We start from the raw sequence: 24830 nt of genomic DNA on the forward strand, positions 1-24830 counted from the left end.
AGTCTAGTTTGCTTGCATCTTCACACGTTTAGGAGCACCAGCTCTAACACTTAATTGCGGAACTTCCTCTTTCCTTCTTGCCCTTCTGCACTTTCTTACTTTTTGCTGTACAGCTCAAACGGTTAAATGTTCATTACGGCGATTATTTTAGCAGCCATAAAACGCTGTGTTTTCGGTAGTGAATGCACAAAATACAAACTGTACAAAGCTGTTTGGGTTACTGTTAGACATGAAGGCAGTAATATGATGTGTAAGGGAAAATATTATCCCTCCATCAGAGTATATGTGGAAAATAAATTCTACGTAGTGTATATAAAAGAATACGTTGATATTTCAGTCTGGTCACCATTACACAATCTAGACCGATTTATTGCGGAGTACACAAATAATTACTATTACCATGGTAACCATATAGACACTTCTTGACTAGGTCCTACAAGGTCAGAAGAAGCAACAGTAAAAACAGGCTTTTACATGTCTGCATCATGTGGCCACTGACTATAGAGAGTCTCTGGGAGGGCTAAATTGGAAGAATTAAATTATTTCATCCCCTCTCGTCTACGCAGTGTTTGAACGTGTCACCGAGCTGGATGGCAGGTTTAGGGTGGAGTGCAACAGAAAAGGCACTGGCTCCTGAAAAGTGCGAGGTAAGCTCGCAGAACTCCAGGCTCTTGAAAAGCTGCAAAATGTTTGATAATATTACATTCTATATTAGTCTGCACAGGGCCAGTGAAAAAACAAGTTATTTATTTTTGACATGAATAACCACAGAAAGCAGTTTGGTTTCACTAAAATATAAGATTTGGGATTTTTCCCCTCAAATGTTTTGAGTTTTCCCCGATTTCTAACGCAGGACCACATGGGTTTGACCCGATCTTGCGCACTTTCTCTCCTTTACTCCTTATTGTGTTTCCTGTGGTTTACTTTCGCTTGTGACTTAAAAAGGGGTCCTGATGTAATAAAGAAGCAATTGGAGGTCATCTCTCCATTGAAGGTTATCTCGATATTTAACAGCAACAATATGCGTAACAATAGTCACCAGATGATTTTACTGATACGATTCGGAATATTGGAAACCTGATACTAGCGTCCCTAGAGTGCTTTGCTTTTTGCACAGTTAACTGCAGCAATATTTCGGTTCAGCTTTTTCCTATGGCTGCGATGTCTTGTCCCATTCTGTAATGTTTTGTTATTCTTAGTATTACTAGTATATATTATCAGTCATCATTAATCCACAGTGATCATTTTAAACCGAAACAAGCATACGACATTTTACTATTTGAGGTTTGGTAAACTAGTGTTTAGGCTAGGTTTAAGGTAATCTTTAAATTATATTGATTAAAAGATCATTTCGTACAAAGGTACACTGTAGTGCAGGTTAATCAAAAAGATTTTAATCAGTTAAGTCGTGTTAACACAAAACCATTTTCTTTTTCAGTCATTTGTATGTTGCTTTTCAACCCACTTTTGAAACTCAGTATTAGAAGTTGTGATAGTTCTGTACTGCATTGGGTGTGGGCTACATGAAAATACAATAAATAATCTGTGCAACATATGTAATTTAATTAAATGAAAGGATAGATTGGTTTCTCAAATATTGTAAACCTTGTCAGTTTAGTTCCAAGAAAATGCGCTTTCTGAGTAGTTATTTAAAATATTTATTTTTAAATTATAACTGTAGATTATGATAAACATTATGATTAATAATAATTTAGAGTGTTTCGACATTTTAATTTAAATGTAAAACCTTTTTATACATGAATAAGGGACCTTCTTAATTCTGCCTATTGCATATTCGTTGGTTATTCGCTGAGACTAATCTAGTCCACTGTGTTCAACAGGGCTACATTTATTTTTAGAGGTAGAATGTAATATTGGCAGCAAAGTAGTTCCTTACTGTTATGACTAAAGACAGACCTTTTTATAAGGTTATGAGGACTGTAGGGGAAATGTCAAGGAAAATCACTAGAAGCTAAATCATCTGCATTTGTAGTATTAAACTGCTCAGGGATATCTCCATAATTGTGTGTAATCTGGTAACTGTTCTATTTTATTCAAATGAATTTCCCTTTCAAAGAAATTAGGGGGAACCCTTAGACAAAATATGTAGCATACTTATCTGTAATAATTCTTCAGTCAGAGATACAGTATGCACCATATAGCATATATGTATTTTCTAACCATCCACCTTCTTTTGAGAAACAAGCTTTATGGATTTCTATTTCAGGAATTGGTTCTGAGACATCATCTTCCTCGCTGTGGGCATTGCAAAGGTAAGTGTGTTCCTAATATTTGTGTGAAAATATGCACAGAGCAAATTAGTCGCACTATGAGATATGAGATATGATTGATGCGTAACTTGAAAACACTTTTTTAGTATTGTGGTTGGTTTGGGACTTGAGTGTCAAACAATATTAACATTACTGTAGTTCAAATTAAATAATATTAGGAACATTAGAGAAGCATTTAAAAAGAATCTAACAATTTAAGCTGTGTTTTGAATGGCTATGCTTTGACTTTGATTTTATAACAAAACTATAACAAAACAGTTTTTACTGTTCTTACTTTTGGATCTTTTTTTTCATTTCCTTTGCTCACTTCAATGAGAAAATGAAAAGAAAGAAAATTATACAAAGTAAGAATCAAAAACATAAGTAGATTTAATTTACAAAAATACAAGATTCTAACTCCTGAAACTAACCCGTTGAGCTTACATTACAGGGGGGTGAACTAGTTTTTATTTCAATTCACATTGCTTTGCTTGATCATCACATCTTGAGGTGATGTGATCAGGGGTTTAACAGAATGAAGAAAAATATCTTACCATTAAATCAGAGTTACAGTTCCTGATGTTTCACACCCCTCTCTTAAGGTCCTGAACTATTGTTGTTGTTTGGTTTAAATAAGAACAGCATATCAGTACAATACACTTATTGAATGCATATATTGAAAATAGTAGTTAATATAATCTTAATTTTCATGTTTTTTTCTTACCTACTTTTTGCATATCATCATTTTAATGTTGTGTTTAGGTTTGAATTTGTTTTATAATTCAATATTAAAATCATTGCACACTGCCTGTTCTACCACAGCTATCTTAAAAAGTCCAGCAAGCTTAGCAAAACCCAAAGCCTCAAAACAGGGCTCTGGTGACAACACATAGAGTTGCCCAAGGTCCAGACCTCCAGTCTTGTAACAGGAGCCGGTCCAGGCTCCCGTGAAGCGTAGTTCTGGACCCTATGCAGACGGTATAATCCGGAAGTAAATGAAAAAGGACAACGGGGAGGAGACGACGAGGATCAGGGGGGGATGCCAATAGGAGGCCTGTGCCATCATGCCAAAGATGTAGGGCGACTTGATGGTAGGCGGGCCTCCAGGTGTCCGTTTTCCAAAGCAGAGGCCTGAGCTTCAGAGGCACGAGGTTTAAATAATATACGAGGAACAAGGGGCAGGTGAATGTAATAATGAAACTAAAATACAAAAAGGGTTGGAGCGCCCTCTAGAGGAGGGATGACGATCATGACAATGTCTCTGGACTTTGCGAGGAAAACCGTACAAACACAAGGAAACCATCCAAACTCTATGCATATAGCATTCCAGGAATTGGGCCCAGGGCCCCAGCACTGCCAGTTTGAATGCTAATCACTGTGTCATCATGCCACAAGCCTGCCTACATTTTAGGTAACCTTAATTCAGTTATTGAAGCAATTTTGAATTCCTTCTTTGTTTTCTATGAATTGTTCATTAAATGTTTTTTTTTGTTCATTGTGTTCAATAAAAAGTGTTAATTGATGACATTTCCCAGAATAAATAAATACCACAAAATAAAATTGATCTTTCAGGGACTAATGTTAATTTAGATTACGCCAAAACTCTTCAAGCATTTTAACTGTACAGGATGATCGATGTTTTATTTTAAAAGTGCATCTTTTCTTGTATCAAGCAGTAGATTTGGCCAGTGAAAACAAGAAAGGAGGTGCAAAATTAATGAAGACACATTTCTCCTTCTACTCTTCATCCTCTGAAGATGAGGATGAAGATCTTGTGACAGAGCAAACAAGTGAGAAGGAAGAATATGTAGAGGAATGGCCTTCATTACGCAAGAATGAAGGTAACAAAATGTCTTTTATTTTATTAAAAAAAGCTTATAAATAAAAATGAGCACCCAATACTATATTAAAAAATGAATCCAAGTCCAAAAAAAGCATTTTGGTAAAACATTTTCAGGAAAAAATGTTTTAAAAAAAGCCTAGATCTAGACTTCCATTTGCTTTGAAGTTAGAAATAGAAAATAGAGTCAAAATAGAGTTAAAGTTATGTCTGTCATTCAGTATAACACAAATATAAGAGAGAGAAGCTTATAAAGAGGCAGGAAAAGTGGTTCAGAAATATAAACTATATCTTGTCTGAAGAGAATCTGTAAACGCATAGTGAAATATTATATTCAAATTACAAAGTGTATTGTGGTAGTTTCTTAAACACAAGGAACTACTGGGATAGCAAGGCACTATTTATAGAAATGGTTGACAGGTCTTTAAATTGCGATTTCAGTACATGTCTTGCAAATAAATTGTTTCTGATTAATTTTAATCTAGGAAGGCTCTGCTTGGTCTTTGTAACAAATGCTGTCTTCATGGGATGACTGATCTTAAGCTTCAGACCAGTCTAAACCACGATTCTCTCTATATAAATATGTACAGTGTGATTATTCATAGTCAAATACTTTTTTCTGTTTTTTCCTCATTTATGTTTTTTTTTTTCTTGTAGTCAAATAGGCTGTTTGTAAGTTATTTTTTAAGTTTGGATTGCAGCAGTGCTGCATATCAGGGTCGATGAAAAGTGAAAACTTTAAAATAGCACTGTGTGCAGGTGTTATTGTAGAATTCGTTTGACCATGACCATTTAAGGCAGCTGTTCTGGTTTGGTGTTGGTTCACTGGCTGTGGTTTTCCATAGGTGTGATTGTTTCAGGCGATGCAGATTAATTGCTACTTTTGTCTCTGTTTTACTGACTTTCTTAATCTACATGTCAGTGTTATCACCTCACCTGAACAGCAATAAAGCTTTTCTCTTGCAGCCTCCTCCAGTGCTGTACGCCTGCCTAGAACAACGCAGGTGGTGTTTGACTTTCAGTCTGGGAAAGTCATACCTCGGCTCCGAGAGCCGCGCCGTCTTTACGGGGTGACCGGACCAGGACCTCATTCTCTCTCCCGCTGGCCTCAGGAATGTGAGGTCATTCCAGAGGAAATACATCACATCGGTGAGCCGCCGCGTGAACGTCTTTTAGCCTCTTCTTGTCCTGGTACCACCCTGCAGATGAGACGTTGAGCCTAGATCATTATATATTCTGTGGCACTTTTATGAAAGAGTAACTGTGTTCCTCTTTGTAAATTCCACTCTGGGCCTGTAAAATCTTGGTGAACAAGTTATCACTTCTTCTTGGTTGCAACATCTTGGTTTTGCTCCATTTTGCTGTGCAGTATAATGGGCCTGCAGGTGCATAATCGGTGCAGCACCTCAATGGTGGATGAGGTTGGTGTCCTATATGTGAACCACTTTGGAATCCTTTGGGCTGAAAAAGGCTATATAAGTATAAAGAATGGTAGTAGTAGTAGCAGTAGTAGTGGTTGATGCTGTATAAACACTTCTATAACCTCATTACCTGTCTCAGAGTGGGCACCACCAGTCCCTGAACCCTTATGTGTACCAGGAAATCCAAAGGAAGTGGTGCAAATGGCCGAGGAAGAGGGCACACTGGTCTATACAGCAGATGAAGGTATTTATTTCATGACTTAACTGATTCAGGCATGGCTATGTCAACTGAAATCAGAATTGTCAGATTGGCAACAGATGAGAAAATGCCTGTCGGGGTCCATCTAGTGACATGACCAGTACTAGTTAACTGAGGAGAACCCCCCCACTCCCTGTTGGCCGGTATCATGTTGGCCATATGAGATCTTAGTTTGCTAAACTAGGGGAGTAAGACAGACCTGACTGTGTGATTACCATTATTATGTGATAGGATACAAAATAAAACATCACTTCTGAAGGAAACCTGCGATGACTTTGAAACCCTTATTGTTAAACTCCAGTGAAATCCTTGAGTTTAAGGTCAGTTTTTTCTGTTTCCACAGCAAGCAAGGAGCCTTGTTTTTCACGATCCCGGGCTGGCGGTAGCCGTACTCCTTTGAAGGTGGCTGCTGTGATTCTCTCGGGGCCGGCTGACACTACCTTGGTGTTTGAGGCTCGCTTTGAGAGTGGCAACCTGCTGAGGGCTGTCAAAGTGTGAGTGCGGCCTTACTTTGAGCACCAGCTTTCACATCATGCAGCTCTACAAAGCACACTAGGGCCCACTTTCCACAATTCCTACAATATAAAGACATGTGTGAAAATAGCTTGCCAAGAGTTCATTCCACATTTTTTCCTTGCTACATTGGATTACCAAGTTTGATATACTGTATTTCCCCATTAATTACAGACTGTATGATTGAAATGGACTTAAAACTCATGGTTAATCCTCTGATCAGGCTATCCATTGATCTTTTCCCCTTTATAAATATAATTTCAGAAAGTTGCCAGAGTGTATAAAATCTGAAAGTCAATCTCAGCATCCATGTCTGACAGCAGTGAACTGTATTGTAGCAGGCTAAACCACTTATCAATGCTAAAGCAATAATACCTGAATTAATATTGGTATCATTTTGCCAAGTAGCCAATATCAGTAACTAGTACAATATCAGTAAATAATTTAGGTAACAACTGGGAAATGTTAATTTATTGGACAAAGAAGAGGAAACATTTCTTAATACAAAAGTGCTGTGGTTGTCTAGAATATGCTTCTTGCTCCCTTTCAACTTTTCTTCTGTTCTTAAACATTAGCCAGCAAATGTGTTGTGGAAAGTGTCTTACCTGTCTTTTAAAACACAATTAAAAAGGACCTGATCAAAGTTTGAGGTGGTCTGGTTACAGTAATGGTGAGTACACTGTAATTGCATTGTGAAGAAAAGTCATATGTAAAGCCATAACGTACAACTTTACGTTTACTTCTCCTTACTGTTTCCTCTAGTGTTATAGATCTTTGAGCATTTCTGTAACATTGTCACAACATATGTGTAAGTAATTAACATATACATCATTTTCTTTTTTTCTAGAGGCGAATGTGATTATGAACTCACCCTCAGAACCGACCTTTATACTGAGAAGCATACACAGTGGTTCTACTTCCGAGTCAGTAATACAATGGCAGGTGTCCGTTATCGGTTCACAATTACCAATCTCCTGAAGGCTACCAGTCTGTACAAAAAAGGACAGCGCCCCCTGCTATACTCCGAGAAAGAAGCACAGAAGCAAAGGGTGGGCTGGCACCGTATTGGAGAAGAGGTGTCCTACTACCGCAATGGGAGACAGCAATCACTTCATCCCTGCTACTCACTGAGTTGGACTTTCTTGTTCCCCCATGATAGAGATACTTGTTACTTTGCGCACTGCTACCCCTACACCTACTCCAACCTACGAACATATCTCTCCGAGATTGAGCAGGATCCTGTGCGTTCCCAGTTCTGTAAAATAAGGATGCTGTGTCGCTCACTGGCTGGTAACCTGGTCCCAGTGCTTACTGTAACAAATCCAGCCACGAGGGAACAGGAAGGAGTTAGGAAGCCAGCAATAGTGGTGACTGCTCGCATTCATCCTGGAGAGACCAATAGTTCTTGGGTGATGAAGGGCATCCTTGATTTTCTTCTGGGGAACTCTGAAGATGCTGCACTTCTGAGAGACACTTTTGTCTTTAAACTGGTGCCGATGTTAAACCCTGATGGGGTTATTGTTGGTAACTACCGATGCTCCTTGACAGGCCGGGACTTGAATCGCAACTACAGGTCCATCTTGAGAGATTTCTTCCCCACATTGTGGGCTACCAAGAACATGATACAGCGGTAAATACAGTGACTCCATTTCCTTATTGAAGTATTCAAGACAGTAAGAGGCTTATAAAACGGTAACTTAACTAATATATTTTCATTTGAACACGAACAGATCCCTGTGTGTCCAACTTTTAACTGTACAGCATGCGAGGGTGTGTATGTTTGAACTCAAAAGGCATTTTGAGTTTTAAATTAAGGATATCAAGAGAGCTTCATTTCAGTGTTGTTGAAGCTATGTCATGCATTTACAGTGCCCTGCAAAAGTAGTCTACATTTTTTGCTACATGCTACATTTTTTGCAAATCTGCTCAATATGAAGACCTCTAAGAATATGATACTGTATATTACAGTAAATGCCAGCAAAAAATAATAAAAAAAATAGTTTGACTGTATAAGTATTCAGACCAATGATCACAATATTTGGTTGATATTTGGGTAAGCCAACTTTGCAGGCTGGCTGGGTGCAAATTTTGTCTATTTCTCTTGGCACATTTACTCAAGCTCTCTCATATTGTTTTGGGACTGGATCACTTATGGACAGGATTTTTAAAGTCTTTCCATCAATTCTCATTAAAATTCATAAGACCATAAGAAAGGTTACAAAGAGGAGGTCATTCTGCCCATTGGTGGTTAGCAGATAATTGATCCACTAACTCCTGTCCCTTTCTTGTAAGAAGACAGAGTGTTGGTTTCAACAGCATGGCTGGGTTGCTGAAACCCTTTGGATAAAGCAACGGGTGCAAGGCATAACACACCCTGGAAGCACACACAGACACAAACACATTTTCTCAGAAGCCAATTAACTGTCCAGTATATATTTGTACGCTGGGTGGAAACCAGAGCACCTGGAGGAAATCCCTGTAAACACAGGAAGAACATACAAACCCCACACAGATAGCACCCCAGGAATTGAACCTAGGAACCTAGCGCTGAGAGACAGCAATCACTTTCTTATTCCTAAACAACTCCAGTGCAAATGTGGGTTCTTGTCCTGCTGAAAGGTGCACTTCTGCCTCAATTTTAGGGTGAAGCAGATTTTCTTCTAAGATTTTGCATTACTTTTCCTGATGAAAAGCAGAAGTATAACATAATACAGCCACCGCCATGCTAGACAGTTGGTTTGGTGTTGGCTGTGTGCTGCACTTTGTTGGGTGTCATGATGAAGTTCCAATTTTGTGATTTGAGAAGGTTTTGTGTTTCATACAAGCCCCCTTTGTGAAGTGACTAAGATATTGTTGACTTATGGATTTTTTCTTCCATCTCAGCCACTAAACACTTTCAAATTCGCCATGCCCCTCATGTGACATGTGTATCTTCCTGTACCAGCTGCTCAGTTTGGGGGAATAGCTGGATCTTGGTAGTGTCTGGGTACCATCCACTTCTTGATAATGGACTTCACCAAGCTCAAAGGAATATTAAGGGTCTTTGAAGTGGATCCCTTAGTTGTTTTGAAAGTTTATTGATTTTCAAGATTGAATCTACAGGTATGCTTGAAATACAGTACCTGACTGACTGTTTCTTTGCTGTTAATGTGTGGAGCTGGTTGTGTATATAACAAATCTTAAATATACCACAACGGCAAGCTTTAAAGCACCAAAATATGAAAACTACAAGGTTGCCTTTTGCAAGGCACTCGACATTTAAAACGTGGAGACCTGTTTATAAAATCATTCTGGTGAAGTGCTCTTTAAGAAAAGTTTCCCTTTGAAAAGGTTTTCTTGTATAAACAGGTTTTTACATTGGAATTATTATTGAATTGAGGAACAAAGCCAAACAACCGTGTTGCTTAAGATTGTGTTTTATTATGTGAAACAATTTTAGTGGGCTATATAAGCTTGCAATTCCAAGTGTAATGTAATGAGTTTCATTACTTTTGTCACATGAGCAAACCCTTTGCAAAAAATTAAACTACTGTAGGTTGCAAGGCACATATTTTCTCCTTGTCAATGTCTAACGTGGGCTGCTTCTATTAGTTCATAGCAGAGATCACTAACCAATTTCTCCATCATGACAGACATATCACAACATGTACTCTTCATCCTGCTCCTTACGTACGATGTTAGTGTATATCAGGTACTGCAGACACAAGCAGAAAGGGTATGCCAAATGCTCTGTAATTGTAGGCACCAGCACGCTAAACTACAAAACAAATAACCAAGGTGGTACACAATTCTATAATTTAAAAGCAATTTTCAAATTGTTTATGAAATGAAAGTGTCATTTCTGCTATCTCTGTTGTCTCGTCACTGCAGTCACAAAGAAAAATGAGTTTTATCTATAAATGAGTCCGTTTTATCAGTAATAGTCTGAATGCAATTTTTTAAGGATATTTCAAGAAACTGAAATATATGGATCTGGTTAATACCAGTCTTATTAAAATTAATCAGATGGCATCTGGATGAGCACCATGAGCTAAAAGATCCTGAGATGTTCTTTTCTGGCTCTTGTCTGCTTCCCATTCTCTTCCAGGCTTTGTGAGGAGCGCAAGGTGCTGCTGTACTGTGATCTACATGGGCACAGCCGCAAACACAATGCCTTCATCTATGGCTGTGAGAGAACACGCTTCCCCGAGAAACAACGACATGAGCGAATCTTCCCTCTCATGTTGAGCAAGAATTGTCCCAACATGGTACCTGTAATTCAAACAGAACATCTGTAAAGCACTAATTAGACAAACACTTTCTAATTTAAAAAACTAATTCTGTTTAACCCATCTTAAAAGACGCAACAATGACGATAGCATAGAAACGATTCTGTTCCATGTGAACTAGTGGCAAGGAGTGAAATATATTGCAAAGTCATTTGCTTTCTCATTGATTTAATTTTTATACTGTCTGACTAATTTATCAGGTTGGGTGACACAGGGGTCAAGCCTTTGGCTTCATGAGTGACAAGTTGTGGGTTCAGGTCCCTGCTGCAGACACTGCTGTTTAATGCTTGAGTAGGGTACTGTACCCTTGCTTCAGTCCACGACCTGTATCAGTGAGGACCAATGTTGCTGAGTGATAATGCCAGAAATGACTAGTGACTAATCTGGTGGAGAGTCGTATACTCTCTATTTCACTTAACACTACAGAACCAGGATGAGCTCTGGTCCTGTGAGCTTCTGGTATGGACTTTATGTTTTTAGTATAGTTTAGTATTTTTAGTACCGGAAGCATATGTAAATGTGACCAGGAAATCTGATTCTCAGTATCTTTCTTGCAGGACGGTAATATAACGAAACATTCAGGACTAGTCATTCACCTTCTTCTTCTTTTGTTCATTAACACTAAATAAACTGGGAAGATATTAAATGTAGTTAATTTAATAATTCTAAATGTTAATATCAACCCTTTAATGACATTCCATTTCATTCAGGTGACAAAATTCTTTCCACTTTTTTAACTACAATGTAATGAACTTCCTTTAAATGCATACCAAGATTACACAGTCATTAGATATTATTCGTTTTGAAAGAACCTATATAGTTGAATGTTTTGTTAATTGATAGACACTCATTTGATCAATTAGGTCTAAAATCATCTTGTACTTTGATGTAGGTTGTAGGAGCTATTTTACTCTATGCTTTAGCTACAGTTTGTGTTTGAATAACAGCCTCCGGAGGCAAAGAAGGATGAATATATCTTACTTGCAAAGATATATACTGTATATAATTTAAAATTTCAAACTGAAAATGGATCATTTTGTACAGTACAATTTGCTGTTACACAGTGACATTCAGGATTAGATTCTGTTTAAACAGGCTTAAAAGAGTAGTCAGACCATATTCAGGGACAATTGACACAAACAGCACTGACTTTTTAAGGTCAGAATTCCTCTGTTCTCTCAGAAACTATTGAACAAAGCTGTATATTATTTTTAATTTTAAAAAAAGATGCTTTCTCAAGTTTGGACCCTTAACATTACAATTAAAAAACTTTACGGAGAAGCTCAGGAAGAAAGAAATAATATTGATTTGTATTTCACTGTCATCCCTGTATGCTGCTGAATATGTCTTGGGTGAAATAGTATATTTCTGTCTTTTGATTATTTACAATAAATGGTAAAATAATAGGCTGTGCTTAATTTTTGTTTGGATTGTAATGTAATAATACTGTTAAACGTGTGCGTAGTGTTTCATTGTAATTCCTTTGCTTGAGGCAGGTCCTCGTGTCTTAGTTCTCCTTTCAGAGCTGCAAGTTCAAAGTGCAGCGCAAGAAGGAAGGAACAGGCCGTGTTGCCCTATGGAGAATGGGGGTCCCTAACAGCTTCACTTTGGAGACCTCCTTCTGTGGTTCTGACATGGGTAGGTCATGCAGAGGAGACTTCATGGAATTAACCTTAAGTTGACTTTGTTAATTAACATAGAAGTTGTATCCAGTATCTGTAGTATTTATCAAGCATAGGTTGACAGGCAGGTGCCACTTGTACATAACACTGAATGTACATACTGTACATAAAGCATTTATAGCTGGACGTTCAACTCACCTTGAGTTTTAATATTAGTACTTGAACTTGTGTAGAAATGTAAACCTGCAATCAACATAATGGCAGTTTAGTGAAAATACCCCCTTAGTTTATTTGCAATCTAAGGTCTGAGAATGATTTGCATGAAAAATGTATCTTAACCAACTTAAACAGCATTAGTAGGTCTACAAGCAGTTATTGTTACCCTTTTGTGCATGATGCATTAAAAAAACAGCAGTATTTTCTATTGAATCTTTTATCTTTTTCTACATAATAGAGCTTAATAAATGCCTATTGGAGAAGACAGAGTGATGCCATGGTCATCAATAAGTTAAAATGTTCCTATTGGTAGCTATAATGATCCGTCCATTAGGATTTCAGACATTTCAGGAAATTGGATTGTGAATCGCAACTATTATTTGATTTATAAATATTTAATTTAAATAATCTGAATTATAGTACTCTGGATTACAAGAGAGTTTAAGATGACACAACAGCTGTTAATTGTGCAATTTAAATGTTTAATCCTTCTTAAATTTCTAAAAGATTTCATCAATGAAACAATTTGGAAACGTCTGGATTAAAGGAAATCCTAAATGACCACCACTGAATGAAATAGGTGATGACATTATTTAGTGTCTATTGGGATACCTAAATGAAAGAAAATTATATGATTCCAAGGAGTAGTTTTTATTTAGCAGAAATGTGCTACATTTTTATCTGTTCCCTGGAGAGAAAGTGTTAGCTAGCTTGGTTTGTGAATTTCAGGTGACAGGAAGGGAACCCATTTCAGCATATCTGACCTGGAGGCACTTGGGTTTCAATTCTGTGACACACTGCTGGATTACTATGATCCTGACAGGACCAAGGTATGAGGGCACAATTTGCTACCTCGTGTAAACATGATCTTGCTCTCTGGATTCTTTCTTGCACATGTGAGCATGATATTTAAATTTTAAAACCAGTAACCCATTGGATTTACACTGTTAACATGTGGGATATATTGATGGAAATGCTTAATATTTTTATGTTGCAGAGTTATACCTGGAGAGATAAAAGTATTGGTATATACAGTACATGGACAGACAAAAAAAAATGTTAACATGGAGACATTTATGATGAGAATAATTTAATAAAATTCTTAAATCTTAGAATGTCAATGTCTGTCTTTTTCTTATGTTTGGTGCATAGAACTCTTGTCATACTCTGTGAATAATTTTAATATAAACAACAATGACTGTTCTAATTTACAGATAATAAGATATTAACTCATTACTAAAATGTGAAACACTGTCCATCTGTCATTAACATGTTTAACACCAGTAAATGTGAAACCCACTGTATTTAATTAACATGTCAATGAACAGCGTAAGAAACAGAACACACAAAGATATAAAGCAAGTCTGGAGCTTGTAGATAAAATAACTATTTAATTAGACCAACTATTTATTCTCAGATGTACTGGTATACAGAGATACACATATTTAAGTAGAGACATGTTGAATTTCCTAGAGATTAATGGACTGTAGTTCTAAAACACTAAGAGCCTTCTCTCCTTCTGCAGTACATGCTTTGCCTCAGAGAGCTACAGGACATGATGAAACTTGAAGCCTTACTGCTTGTTGACATGCTGAACAGGCATGGAGAGTCAAAGATCTCTCTCAGTGACCATGAAGGCAGGTAAGTCTAATGTGTTAGATATATTAATCACAAAACAACATGTAAGTGACAGTTTTATTATGTCTTACAAATGTATAATACAAAATATAATATAATATATATATATTCTTCTGAATTCTTTCAAAACATGCAGTGTGAAAATTGATTTCACATTAATTCACATTAAGAAATCCCTTGTAGTTGATTATTAAGATTATTGACATTTTTTAAATTTAAAGATGTTTTTAATCTGTTTAGTTTTAGTTATATTTAGCCACAAAGCATTTAGCATATAGTACTGACTTCCACTTTGCTTGATCATATGTGTTCCTAATTGTATTTTATGTTGAAGTGGCATAATGTACTGGATTTAAAGCCTTCCTAATCAGAAATATGGAAGCATCTTCATATAAATATGAAGATGACAAAATAAAACTTTTCATAAAACTGTACCTTGTGCAGTTTCTGAGATGAGGAGTAATTCCATTTTTTTCTTGTATTCATTCAGTATTAGTGGCTCAAACAGTTCAGATTCCGATGAACCACCTGCTCACCTCCATGACTTTGCCAGCAAGGTAGGAGACCTCCTGCCTTGCACTTCAGTGAGATTTCTGTAATATGAACTTGATAGGATGCTTGCTTGTACAGTAGAACTTAAAAGTGCTATTGTGGCTTCTACTTTGCATGGAAACGCTCTCTTGCTTTCCAGCACAATGAGGCCACATTAACACTTCAGCACTTGCTAACTGCACAGCAACAGATGTAACAATTCTCTGTCACGATAGTGTACGGTAAAGCAGTCCCTGATGCCTTTATGCACATACTGTACAGTCCCAATTGTGTTGTCATAGTTCCAAAAAGTCTTATGATGTCTTTGTGGCTGCTGGAATACAAAACATGATAAAAGGATGCAGGGATATCCTTGAGCTCCCTGTCCAATAAGCTGCATTTCAGCAAGGCTTGGCTGGCAAATCTGCCTTCTACATTTCTCCCCTGTTTACTCAGGTGCAGTCCACACAAGCACCAGATGTTGGGTGTTGCCACCATATCTAGAAGGGGATGTTGATAATGACATAGTGCAGTATTTCATGTTACAAAACATCAGTTGAAGCCCCTTTTAAGATTTTACAGGAGGGAGAAATGATCTGTTCCACTGAGGAGTTTGATTAAACACTTGAAAGAAAATCTCAACACTGGAGATAATAAAAAGTAATGCAGAAGTTATACAGAAGGATATATTGTATATCTAATATTATGGTTTTGTGTATATTAACAGTGTTAACCTGTGTTAATAATATATAACAAAATCTCTGTTTTTTTAGATTCGAATTTCTGTGTATTTTTTCAGGCATTTTTGTTCACTTGTGAGCACCCTTTTCTGTTTCCTTACAGCTTAAGCCATGTAAAAAGTACTTGAAGTCAAAGAAAGAGAGGAACAAATCTAGCCTTTTCAGATTCAAAGATGAAAACTTAAAAAGAGCTGCAAGAGAACCTAAAAAGGTGAGAGAACCATATCACCTGCTCTTTACATCCTCTTTATTTCAGACAGATACAGTACAGACATTGACATCGATATTAGCACATACTTTCATGTGGTATCTTGTGGCCAGATGCTTTTAGATACTTGTCTGATGGTCCAGACTGTCTGTCTGGAGTCTGCATGGTGTTCCTGTGTTTTCATCGGTTCTTCCCAGGTGCTCTAAACCCCTCCTGCTTCTCAAAGATATGCAGGTTAGGTTTGATCTACTCTGCATGGTTCCTGTGGGGTTTATCAACTTGGGGAAGATGGTACTTACTAACCAATCATAAGTGAAGTGGCTTTGGTGCCAGTATCCATTATGGTCAGCTTTGTGTGTCATGGGACCATTCAAACAAGTTTTTTTTATTTTTAATATATGACAACTAAATTCCATCCATTTTCAATAGCCTCATATTGCAATGTATGGACACAGTGAACTAGAGCAATCAGACAGTGGGAGCAAGGGAAGATACACCCTTAATGGGAAGCCAGTCAAGGATACATACATGGGGGACAATGTCAGATGCCAAGTAACTTTAACTGCATGCTCCAGGATGTCACAGGAACCCAAAGCACCCAAATAGAACCCTAGCCTAGAAGGAACCCCTGACAAAAATCAGGCCTTGATCTGATTCTTGAGGCAAGAGCTGTGAAGCAGCAGTGCTAACCACCACCATCAGGATACTGTAAAAGAAAGTATCCAATTGCTAGTTCAAACTCCAGCATGAAAACATCTCTTATTCTTTTAGATGGAGAATATCAGAGAGTTTCTTGAAAAAAACGAATCTGGATTCAAACCTGTGAGTGTAACCTCTGTCTTCTTTTTAGAAGAATGGTAGAGATCAGTGTAACTTAACGTTGCACCTTTGGGTTCAGTGATAGTACACAATCTATAGCAGGGATTATCTGGGGAAAAATATATCTATAAAACTGATGGAAACACATTGATTAGCAAACCCAACATTCTAAACCCCCCAAAATTAAACTTGCCTCAGTGGGCAACCTGATTTTTTAGAAAGCTACATTTTGCTTATAGCTTATAGTGACCCCAGCTGTACCCAGAAGAGAGCTAAGCAAGTGGAGAAATGGGCAACTGAAAGTGTCTGAACACAACTCCCCAAACAAAAAGGTAATCACTTAAATCTCACCCTTTCCTGTCTGCTTCCTTCCCTTAGAAGACTTAGCAGTGGTGACATGAAGGCCTAGGTTTTAATTAAGTTTTGGATATGAGCTCAGAAAACACGATGATCTCAGCTGTAAATCTATTTATTGTACATAGCACTTAGTCACATTAAATTTAATGTAGAACATTACAAATCTAATATATTATGATGATTATTAGTCAGGTTATACCACAGTGCATATGAGTCATACTTGCTGCATGATTTTCATATGATTACTTAGAGTGCATGAATGTGTGAAATACTGTCACTGATTTTATTATTCTTGTATTCCAAATTCTTCGCTGTATTAATCTTAACAGTGGCTTGTTCAAGCAAAAAAACAAAATAAAAAAGGGAAAGCAGTTCCTTCGTTTATCAATTAGTAAATGGTAGTACTTGCAGTGGTGTATTTTTTAGCCGAGTTTCATTATACGTGTTCGTCAGTAAGATTTTTCACAGCCACTGTTTTCTACCAGGTCCTTTTATTTTGATCCTTCCTGTAATGTTTGATTCACATTAGTCAGTTGACCCCATCTTGTGGATAGTGGTTGTATTGCATCTCAAGGTACTGTGTATTTCTGTTTTGAATGTGTTCAGAATTGCTACCGTCTGTTCTATTCATAGCCCAGTCGCAGTGTGTATGTAAATACCTGTGCATATACGATTGTTAAGCAGACTGGTTTCTTGATTGGTTTTCTTGTTTTAACAACCTATATTTTATGGATTTTATGTTCATGTTTTCACTGTTATGCACTTTTATTTTGAAATACAATTTTATATCAGCTTTGTATATATTTGTCTGTACCCTTCTTGACTGATGAAGAAGATTGTCACCATATACAGAATATATAGATTTGATTATATATTCAATGGATTGTTTCCTTGTTAATTCTAAACTGGAATCCATTGCTTCCTCCCTTCATGGACTGGAATGACTATCCCTCTTTCCCGGCATGAAGATGTCCGTCCTTTACCTCGTGTTTGACTCTAAAAGGAGTGTCATCACTTCAAAGGTATTACCTGCTTACATTGCACAGCAGATCAAAGCTGCTGTTTCTTTCAGGCTTCATGCAGAACACTTGGTCTCAAATGTTTTACATTATTTGGACTTGTGCCCTTATACGCCTGTGGTGTAAAATCCTTATAAATGTGACCGGCAACAGCTTTACATTTTTTAAACATAAATGTTCTCACACACATAGCAATCCCTGTCAAACCCAGGGATCAAACCCTCTTTTTTATCTATACATATCTATACAATCTCTACGTTCACGATAAATGTGATATAATAATATGAAAAAGTCTGCAAGCAAGAGAATGTTATTGGGCCCTGTCTAACCCAATATTTGGTTTTAAGTGGCTTAACAATATCAGGATCCAGGTGTCTCCTGAAAGAAACAATATTATCTACTTGAACAACACGACAGTATAGCTTATTATAGACTCGACTCAACCATCTGTGTTAAATAGAGCCTCTTGTTACTGTTTTAAATATACTTTCCCCTAGTTTCCATTTCTCTCCTCTGGTTTGTGTTTCATTGTGTGTTGATTAAGAAGAAATCCATTGGGTTGGCCTTGTCACAATCTTTGAGGATTTTGAATAGTTGAATCAGGTCCCTCGTAGTCGTCTCTCTTCATGACTAAAAAAGATTTGAGTTATTTTAATTTGGTTAAATTAATACAGATTACTGCAATACCCTGCCAATTACATCACCCCGGTCTGACAATTCATCAATCTTTTTGTTTTCAAAAAATGTTTTCACACATTAATCAATTCTAAATCCAAATGCTTATTTTAAGCCCTCTGAAAATATGATAATCAAGCAGTGTCTGTTTAGCCAGATATTTCAGGATAATCTGAAATATTTAGGAATATAGGCATGGATACCATTGGTTGGGCACTTCATACACTTAGAACTTATTTCAAATTGTAATTAAAATTATTATTATTAACTTCACATGATTTTATAACTGCTCTCCAAATTTAGCAATTGCAACACAATGAAGATTCTAGGAATATTATTTAGGTTGGAATATAAAGTTTATTTTACTATTCATTATTACTGTTAAGACATCTGTTTTGTCTTACATTAAAAAAGGTTTTTCTTATTTGCAGTCAGAATACTTGCAAAATTTGATGGCAGAATTCCTGTGCAGCAGGATGCTGCTGGGCATCAAACACTCCCCCACAGGTAGGACCTATTTTCTATGCCATACTCATCAATTTTATGTTCGCATATCCAGTACAGGTCAAGCAACAAGCGCAAGGCGATATTCATGCCATTTCCTTTTCTCAAATACTATCAAGACTAAAACAATTAGTCTTGATGCCTTGATAATTGCAACAGAAAGGCAGAAGCCTTTCTTCCAGTTTGTAAACCAACACGTCTTATTTCTAAAGGTAAAATAGTGGCAGGAGCTACTACTTTACTGTCATCTGGATGTATGTACTAACATGGTAAAATTTTTAACTCGAATCTGTAACATTTTAAAAAAAAACAATTTGTTATCGGACTGTGTTATTTTAACATGAATGTGTTTATTTGTTTCCATATAGTCCCTACAATGGTAATATAAGTGACTCAACATGTATGTATAATAATAAAAAATATTACATTCTCACACATATGATTAAAATAAACCAATCTATTCAGAACTACAGCAAAATGAGAGGTTGCCTTCATAACAACATATGGTTGATTGCTTGCTGGCTGAGCATCACTTTTTTATTTCTCTTTTAGTTTGAAGGTTCTGTTGGCTACATCTGGTGTTCCACAGGGCTCCATACTGGGCCCTCTGCTATTTGTATTCAATTGTAGTCAATTACTAAAATTATGTGTGATCTGAATTATCATCTGTTCTTTGGTAATACTCAAATCTTTGTCCACGCTAAGCTTGATACTGAACTGTTTCAATAGCCTCTAATTGCATTCTTGACACAAAAGTTTGAATGACAAAAGATTAGAATTATTATAAAGAGTAAAAGTTATTGGAAGGTGTTTGATTATGTGCATAATATCATTATTATAAAATACAGTATCTTTCATTTTAATCTATCAAACCTAATCGCCACCTTCAGTCTCTCACATTAATCCAGCATATATATAGCCTATATATCAAAACCCTTTCTGGACCAACAGAATTATTATATATATGTGATTTAATCTCCATTCTTGCATTTCTCCATTTCTTTAGACACAGTGATACAGGGTAGAAAGGAAACATATATAATTTAGAAAAAGTCCAAGACATACAGTATACACACCACATTTTGGTGTGTTTTACTGCCTCAAGAAAATGACTGTTTATTTGCATTAGAAACATTTTTTTTCTTTCACAGAAAACAGTGTCAATGAAGATTTTTTCTGTTTCGCAGCACATGACCTCTACACTCAAGCCCCCCAGTTGCCTCTGTTCTCTCCTCATGGAAGTTCTGTTCTGCTGCCGCGTGTGCACAGTTCACAGAAAGAACACACTGTGAAACAAAGGCAACTACCAGCCATCACCGGCTTAGCAGCAGGGGATAAGGGGGCTGATAGCTCCTCTCCTGTTTCCTGTGAGCAAAGAAAATCTTTTAATGGTTGTAGATAAGTGGCAAAATGAGCAATCTCTTTTTCTGCTTTATGTAACAATATAAATTGCAGCTGGAAGATCATTAGGATTCATAACATGGAGGGAAAATTGGTAACATGAAACAGGGAGCATCTGTAACTTGGATGGTGGATTTGTCACAACAAAAATGTTTTTGTTGTATGATTTTTAATATTGCTATTACTAATAATTTTAATCTTTAATTTCCAATCTGCACGATCATAATAAATCTGATGCTGAACCTGGAGCACAGCCTCTCATGGGCCTGGGCAGTTTGTATTCAGGCCCACTACATCAAAGTCTATAAGGAGTTTCAGGAGACTCCATGAACAGGGTGGCTAACCAGTATTAACGTTATCCGTTTAGTTGTTTGCATTGCAACCAGGTTAAAATATAGTGGATTGTTATTGGCTTTTCTAGTTTTAAAGAGAAAATATAACAGATTAAGTGTCCAGAGCTTAATTGCAGCAGAATCCAGGAATATATCTATTGAAATATAGCATTAAATACATGTCCACGGAATAAGTGTTCTATGTACTGTAGTTATAAATAACTATATAGCTTGTCTTCCTTTTCTTAGAAGTTGGACAAATGCTGGTATGAAACTTGAAAGTAAATGTTTAATTACTACATTAATATGACTCATTTGCAGCATACAAATGTAGTCACGTATAATAGAATGAAAGTGATTTTTAAAAACTTAGTGACTTTCATATTTAATAAACAAGCTTTTTTTACAGGGAGAGTTCCAAAATCCTACACAGCACCCGCAAGTGTGACTGGGAAGTTGAACAGGTACTTTTCATGTTCACACAAAAGAACAGTGTGAGTTTATCTTGAATAGTTCTCAAAAGAGTTAGCAGCCTTTAATCACAGTGCTTGTTTCTTTTAATTTCACATGAATATTCCAAAAATCTGTAAGTAAATTGGATGAATGTTTTGTGTAAATTAATCTACTGCTTTGAAACAGAAGTAAACTGAAGTTGTTGAATTAATTATTAAAAAAAGTATTTTAAAATTATTAAGGTGTACATGGAATAACTATTTTAATGATGACTTTTCACACATTACAATTTGCAATATTTCAAATTTCTATTATATTTTCAAAATCTTAAAACATTGATATAAACACAGTATTCAGTGAAATATTGGGTCTATTGTTAATAAAACAGAAAATGTTAAAAGTACTTAAATGAGGATATTAGCACGGTCAGGGTATTTTTCTAACAGACAGCATCAGCTATTCTTGTTATATCTGCCCGCACTGCGGAGCAGCAGGGCGGGCGAGGTTCGACGCGGCAGCCGGACCACCTGCAGACTTGGAGCACCTGGGTGGGACGGTGTCCGACCATGCCCGCCCCAGGAGTTTTTCAAGATAAATACTGAGATCTGACAGAGCACCCTGTGCAGACCCAACCTGTGTGCTCTGCCTGCTCAGCCTGGTCTCAGGTGTGCACAGCACAGCTCTGCGCAGTTCCCTGCCTGCTGCCTGCCGGCTCTCCCCCAGCACTTGGGCTCTCTTTACGCCTCAAGATCGTGCTACTAGTCCTGTCTCAGAAGTGCAACGTTACAATCTTAAACTTATCATATCATTTTTGGCTGTCTCTATTTCCCCTAAGAAAGTCTTAGCGTGCCTTCGTTTAACTTGCTGGGTAAATGTAAGGGCTCGTTGCAGGACTTTTTTCATGATATCCAGAATCATTTGTCACAACACCATGTCACAGTCAACCAACAACTGTTCAGCTGTTTCTGTGGATTCTAGTTTCTCTAAATTCAATAGGCCTAAATGCAATAGCTTAATGTTTTGTACAGTGCCTCCACTAATTACTCTGGGAAGACTTTTCAATTGTCTGACAGGATTGGAAATATTCCTGGAGCTTTGCACATGAACTTCTAACAGATGGCTTGTGGTTTTATCTTTTTCTCCCAAACCAGAAAAAAATAAAGTAAAGGTCCTTGTATGGGCACATATTTTTCTTTACTTTTGTGAACAGTAAAGCAGATTACATAAAGTAGTAATAAAACAGATGAAATTGTGATGGCAAAAAAATGAAATTCTAACAAAAACCTAAAAGTTAGACAGACAATGGATCCTATTTTCTAAATATATTTGTTCTCAGAAGATAATCTCCTCCAACAATAGCAGAATCATAACTGTTGATTTTGATTAGTCAAGCAATTTCTATTTCTGATCTTAAGAGTAACATGAATAAGAGTACAATATAATATGGAGTTTATATTATAATATATTGTTCAACCTAATGTTTTTTTCAAGTGACCATAAGGACTGGGACACAGTCACTTTTTAATAAACTTTGGAGTGTAGGCGTCAGTGTTTGATTGCACATTCCCCTGTTGTCTGTGTCAGACTCTTTGCAAAATGACTTGATGGAAAAATAACAGTAATGGCTTTGTAGTCTCAAGAATTGTGGAGTACACTGTTTACTGCGTATGTTTAAATGGAATTAGTGCTGTGGTGAATTATAGGTGATGCTTAATAAATAAATGGTGCTGTTTGTTGTCTAACAAGTATATTCTATGTTTCTGTAGTGAAGGAAAATGGGAGTCAGAAAGAGTCCATCACCACCAGAAACCATCTGTGCAAAGGTGAAGAAAGTGAGTGGAGCAATACAGGCATTAAAGCACACATGTAACAGGAGTCATTAATTAGTGTGTTCATCTTCAAGTTTTATTGCCAATAAAATATCTAATAAAAATGTATTTTGTACTTTATACTGTATGTTTCACTATACTGTACTTGCTCACTTGAACTGAACTGTGTCATTTCACAGACAGCAAAAATCAAAACTAAAACAAACTTGGATCAAATAAAAAAAAAAATCAGGAACATTGTATACATTCCTGTATGCAAAGGAACAAGTAATAGGTTTATTCCATGCTGAAAAAAAGAAGAAAGAAAACACGACGCTTCGGCCGTGGAGCCTTCTTCAGGCACCTGAACACAAGGAGAACACACAAGCTCCCTGCAAAGAGCACCCCAGGTCCAAAATTGAACCCAGGGCCCCAGCACTGCGAGACACCAATACTAACCACTGCGCCACTATGCCACCTGTATGTAAACATAAGCACAGAAATTGCAAAGACACTCTGCTTGGAATAAAGCGGTATTTTAATCTACTGTAGGTTTCTAAACTACAAGCTATTGACATGAAAGAGATACCATCCAGACCAAAATGCTCGGGGAAGTAGATCTACTCTGCAGCCGCATATAGTCCATTACCTGGGACACCTCTTTATTCTAATAACGATATCGATTCTAAGAATCCAAATTAAACAACCTACAATGTACATAAAGGTACTATAGGACAATATACTTATACACTAGATACTATAGGATGGTTTATGTATTCTCATTCATAAATGGCTGGAAATGCCACCTTTCCTTTTAAACCATGGAGATATCGGTACTTAATATTCGCCTCTTGGCAGTAAACCTTGTGTTTCACTATTTTGTGTGGAAAAGTAAATGTATTCATTTTTAGAATTTTGACACATTCTTAGTGGGAGGGGAAGACCGAGATTAGGATGTGAAAGGGTGAACTTAGAGCTAGTCAGTCTTGCTTAGGACTCAGTTGAGTGAATACACTGTATACTGCTGTTAAGGCAACCTTTGGAAAACTGAGAAAAGACGCATTTTTGTTTCTTTTCTTGGTCATTTATCTGTTTTAACTTCTACTATCTTCAGTTTCAACATTAATCGTTTTTATTTGCTTACCTTGCTTTTTGATCGCTTTATCTTCAAATCTCCTGAAAGACATCTATGGCTTACTTTTTCACTTACTGGTTCCTATGATTTGTTCAGTTCCTGCTGTGATTTATATACCTACTACACAAGCACATTTTCACAGATTGCTACTTGCTTAATGATCCAAGACTTCCATCCAGCTGTTTCTTGGATCTCAACTAAGGATTCCACTTAAATTAACTTCAGTCATGTGTTCAGGACATTTGTTCCAGATTTCCACAATCCTCCATGAAACAAAGTGTCTCCTGCTCCTCCTAAACTTGATTCCCTGCCATGTTCCCCAGGTTCTTGTATTGGTGCTCATATTGAGGAAGTCATCTGAGTTGAAACATCTTCCTTGGTAATTAATATCTTAATCTTAAATTATGCTGTAATCCTTTCTGTTCTCTTGATCTGTGTGCATATGACATTACCTTCATACTAGGTATTACAATGATTGCTCTCCTTTCTACGTACCTCCAGAGCAGCAATATATTTACTGTAGTATTTTTACAACTGAGCACATTATGTCAAGTGAGTTCTAACTACTCTGTTGTACCTCATTACATCTTCTGCATAATTGTTTTGACTTGATGAAGACTGTACCAGCTGCTTTGGAAAGCGGCAGAGATCAGGCGTATATTCTATTGTTTTGAGATTTTTCCAGACCAGTAAAGAGTTCTCTGTCTTTGTAATTGTTTGCAGGTTTATCATGTCAGCTAATTACTAAAGACTAAGCCGGGCTCTTCCTCTGCCTTGGATTTAACATCTATTCCTAAAAAG

General features: G+C 36.8%; 1 protein-coding gene across 7 annotated transcripts; it reads left to right on the forward strand.

Moving 5' to 3' along the window:
• The first annotated feature begins 421 nt into the window (after positions 1-421).
• LOC102692414 (cytosolic carboxypeptidase 2) lies at positions 422-23035 on the forward strand. 7 transcript variants are annotated; one of them, XM_069192348.1, is made up of 20 exons: positions 422-647; positions 2228-2273; positions 3944-4111; positions 5077-5259; positions 5671-5775; positions 6134-6284; positions 7151-7933; positions 10391-10550; positions 12083-12209; positions 13139-13239; positions 13935-14050; positions 14538-14604; positions 15422-15529; positions 16298-16348; positions 16585-16677; positions 17671-17724; positions 18828-18903; positions 20052-20267; positions 21043-21127; positions 22853-23035. In XM_069192348.1, the coding sequence occupies exons 1-20, from the start codon at positions 591-593 to the stop codon at positions 22911-22913; spliced, it is 2808 nt and encodes a 935-aa protein (XP_069048449.1). In that variant the 5' UTR covers positions 422-590; the 3' UTR covers positions 22914-23035. The 7 variants fall into 7 exon arrangements, with proteins under 7 accessions (XP_069048449.1, XP_069048451.1, XP_069048450.1 ...); XM_069192350.1 differs by having other exon boundaries at positions 20088-20267; XM_069192349.1 differs by having other exon boundaries at positions 3947-4111.
• The last annotated feature ends 1795 nt before the right edge of the window (positions 23036-24830 follow it).

Source organism: Lepisosteus oculatus, chromosome 7 (assembly GCF_040954835.1).
Source record: "Lepisosteus oculatus isolate fLepOcu1 chromosome 7, fLepOcu1.hap2, whole genome shotgun sequence".
NCBI lineage: Eukaryota > Metazoa > Chordata > Actinopteri > Semionotiformes > Lepisosteidae > Lepisosteus > Lepisosteus oculatus.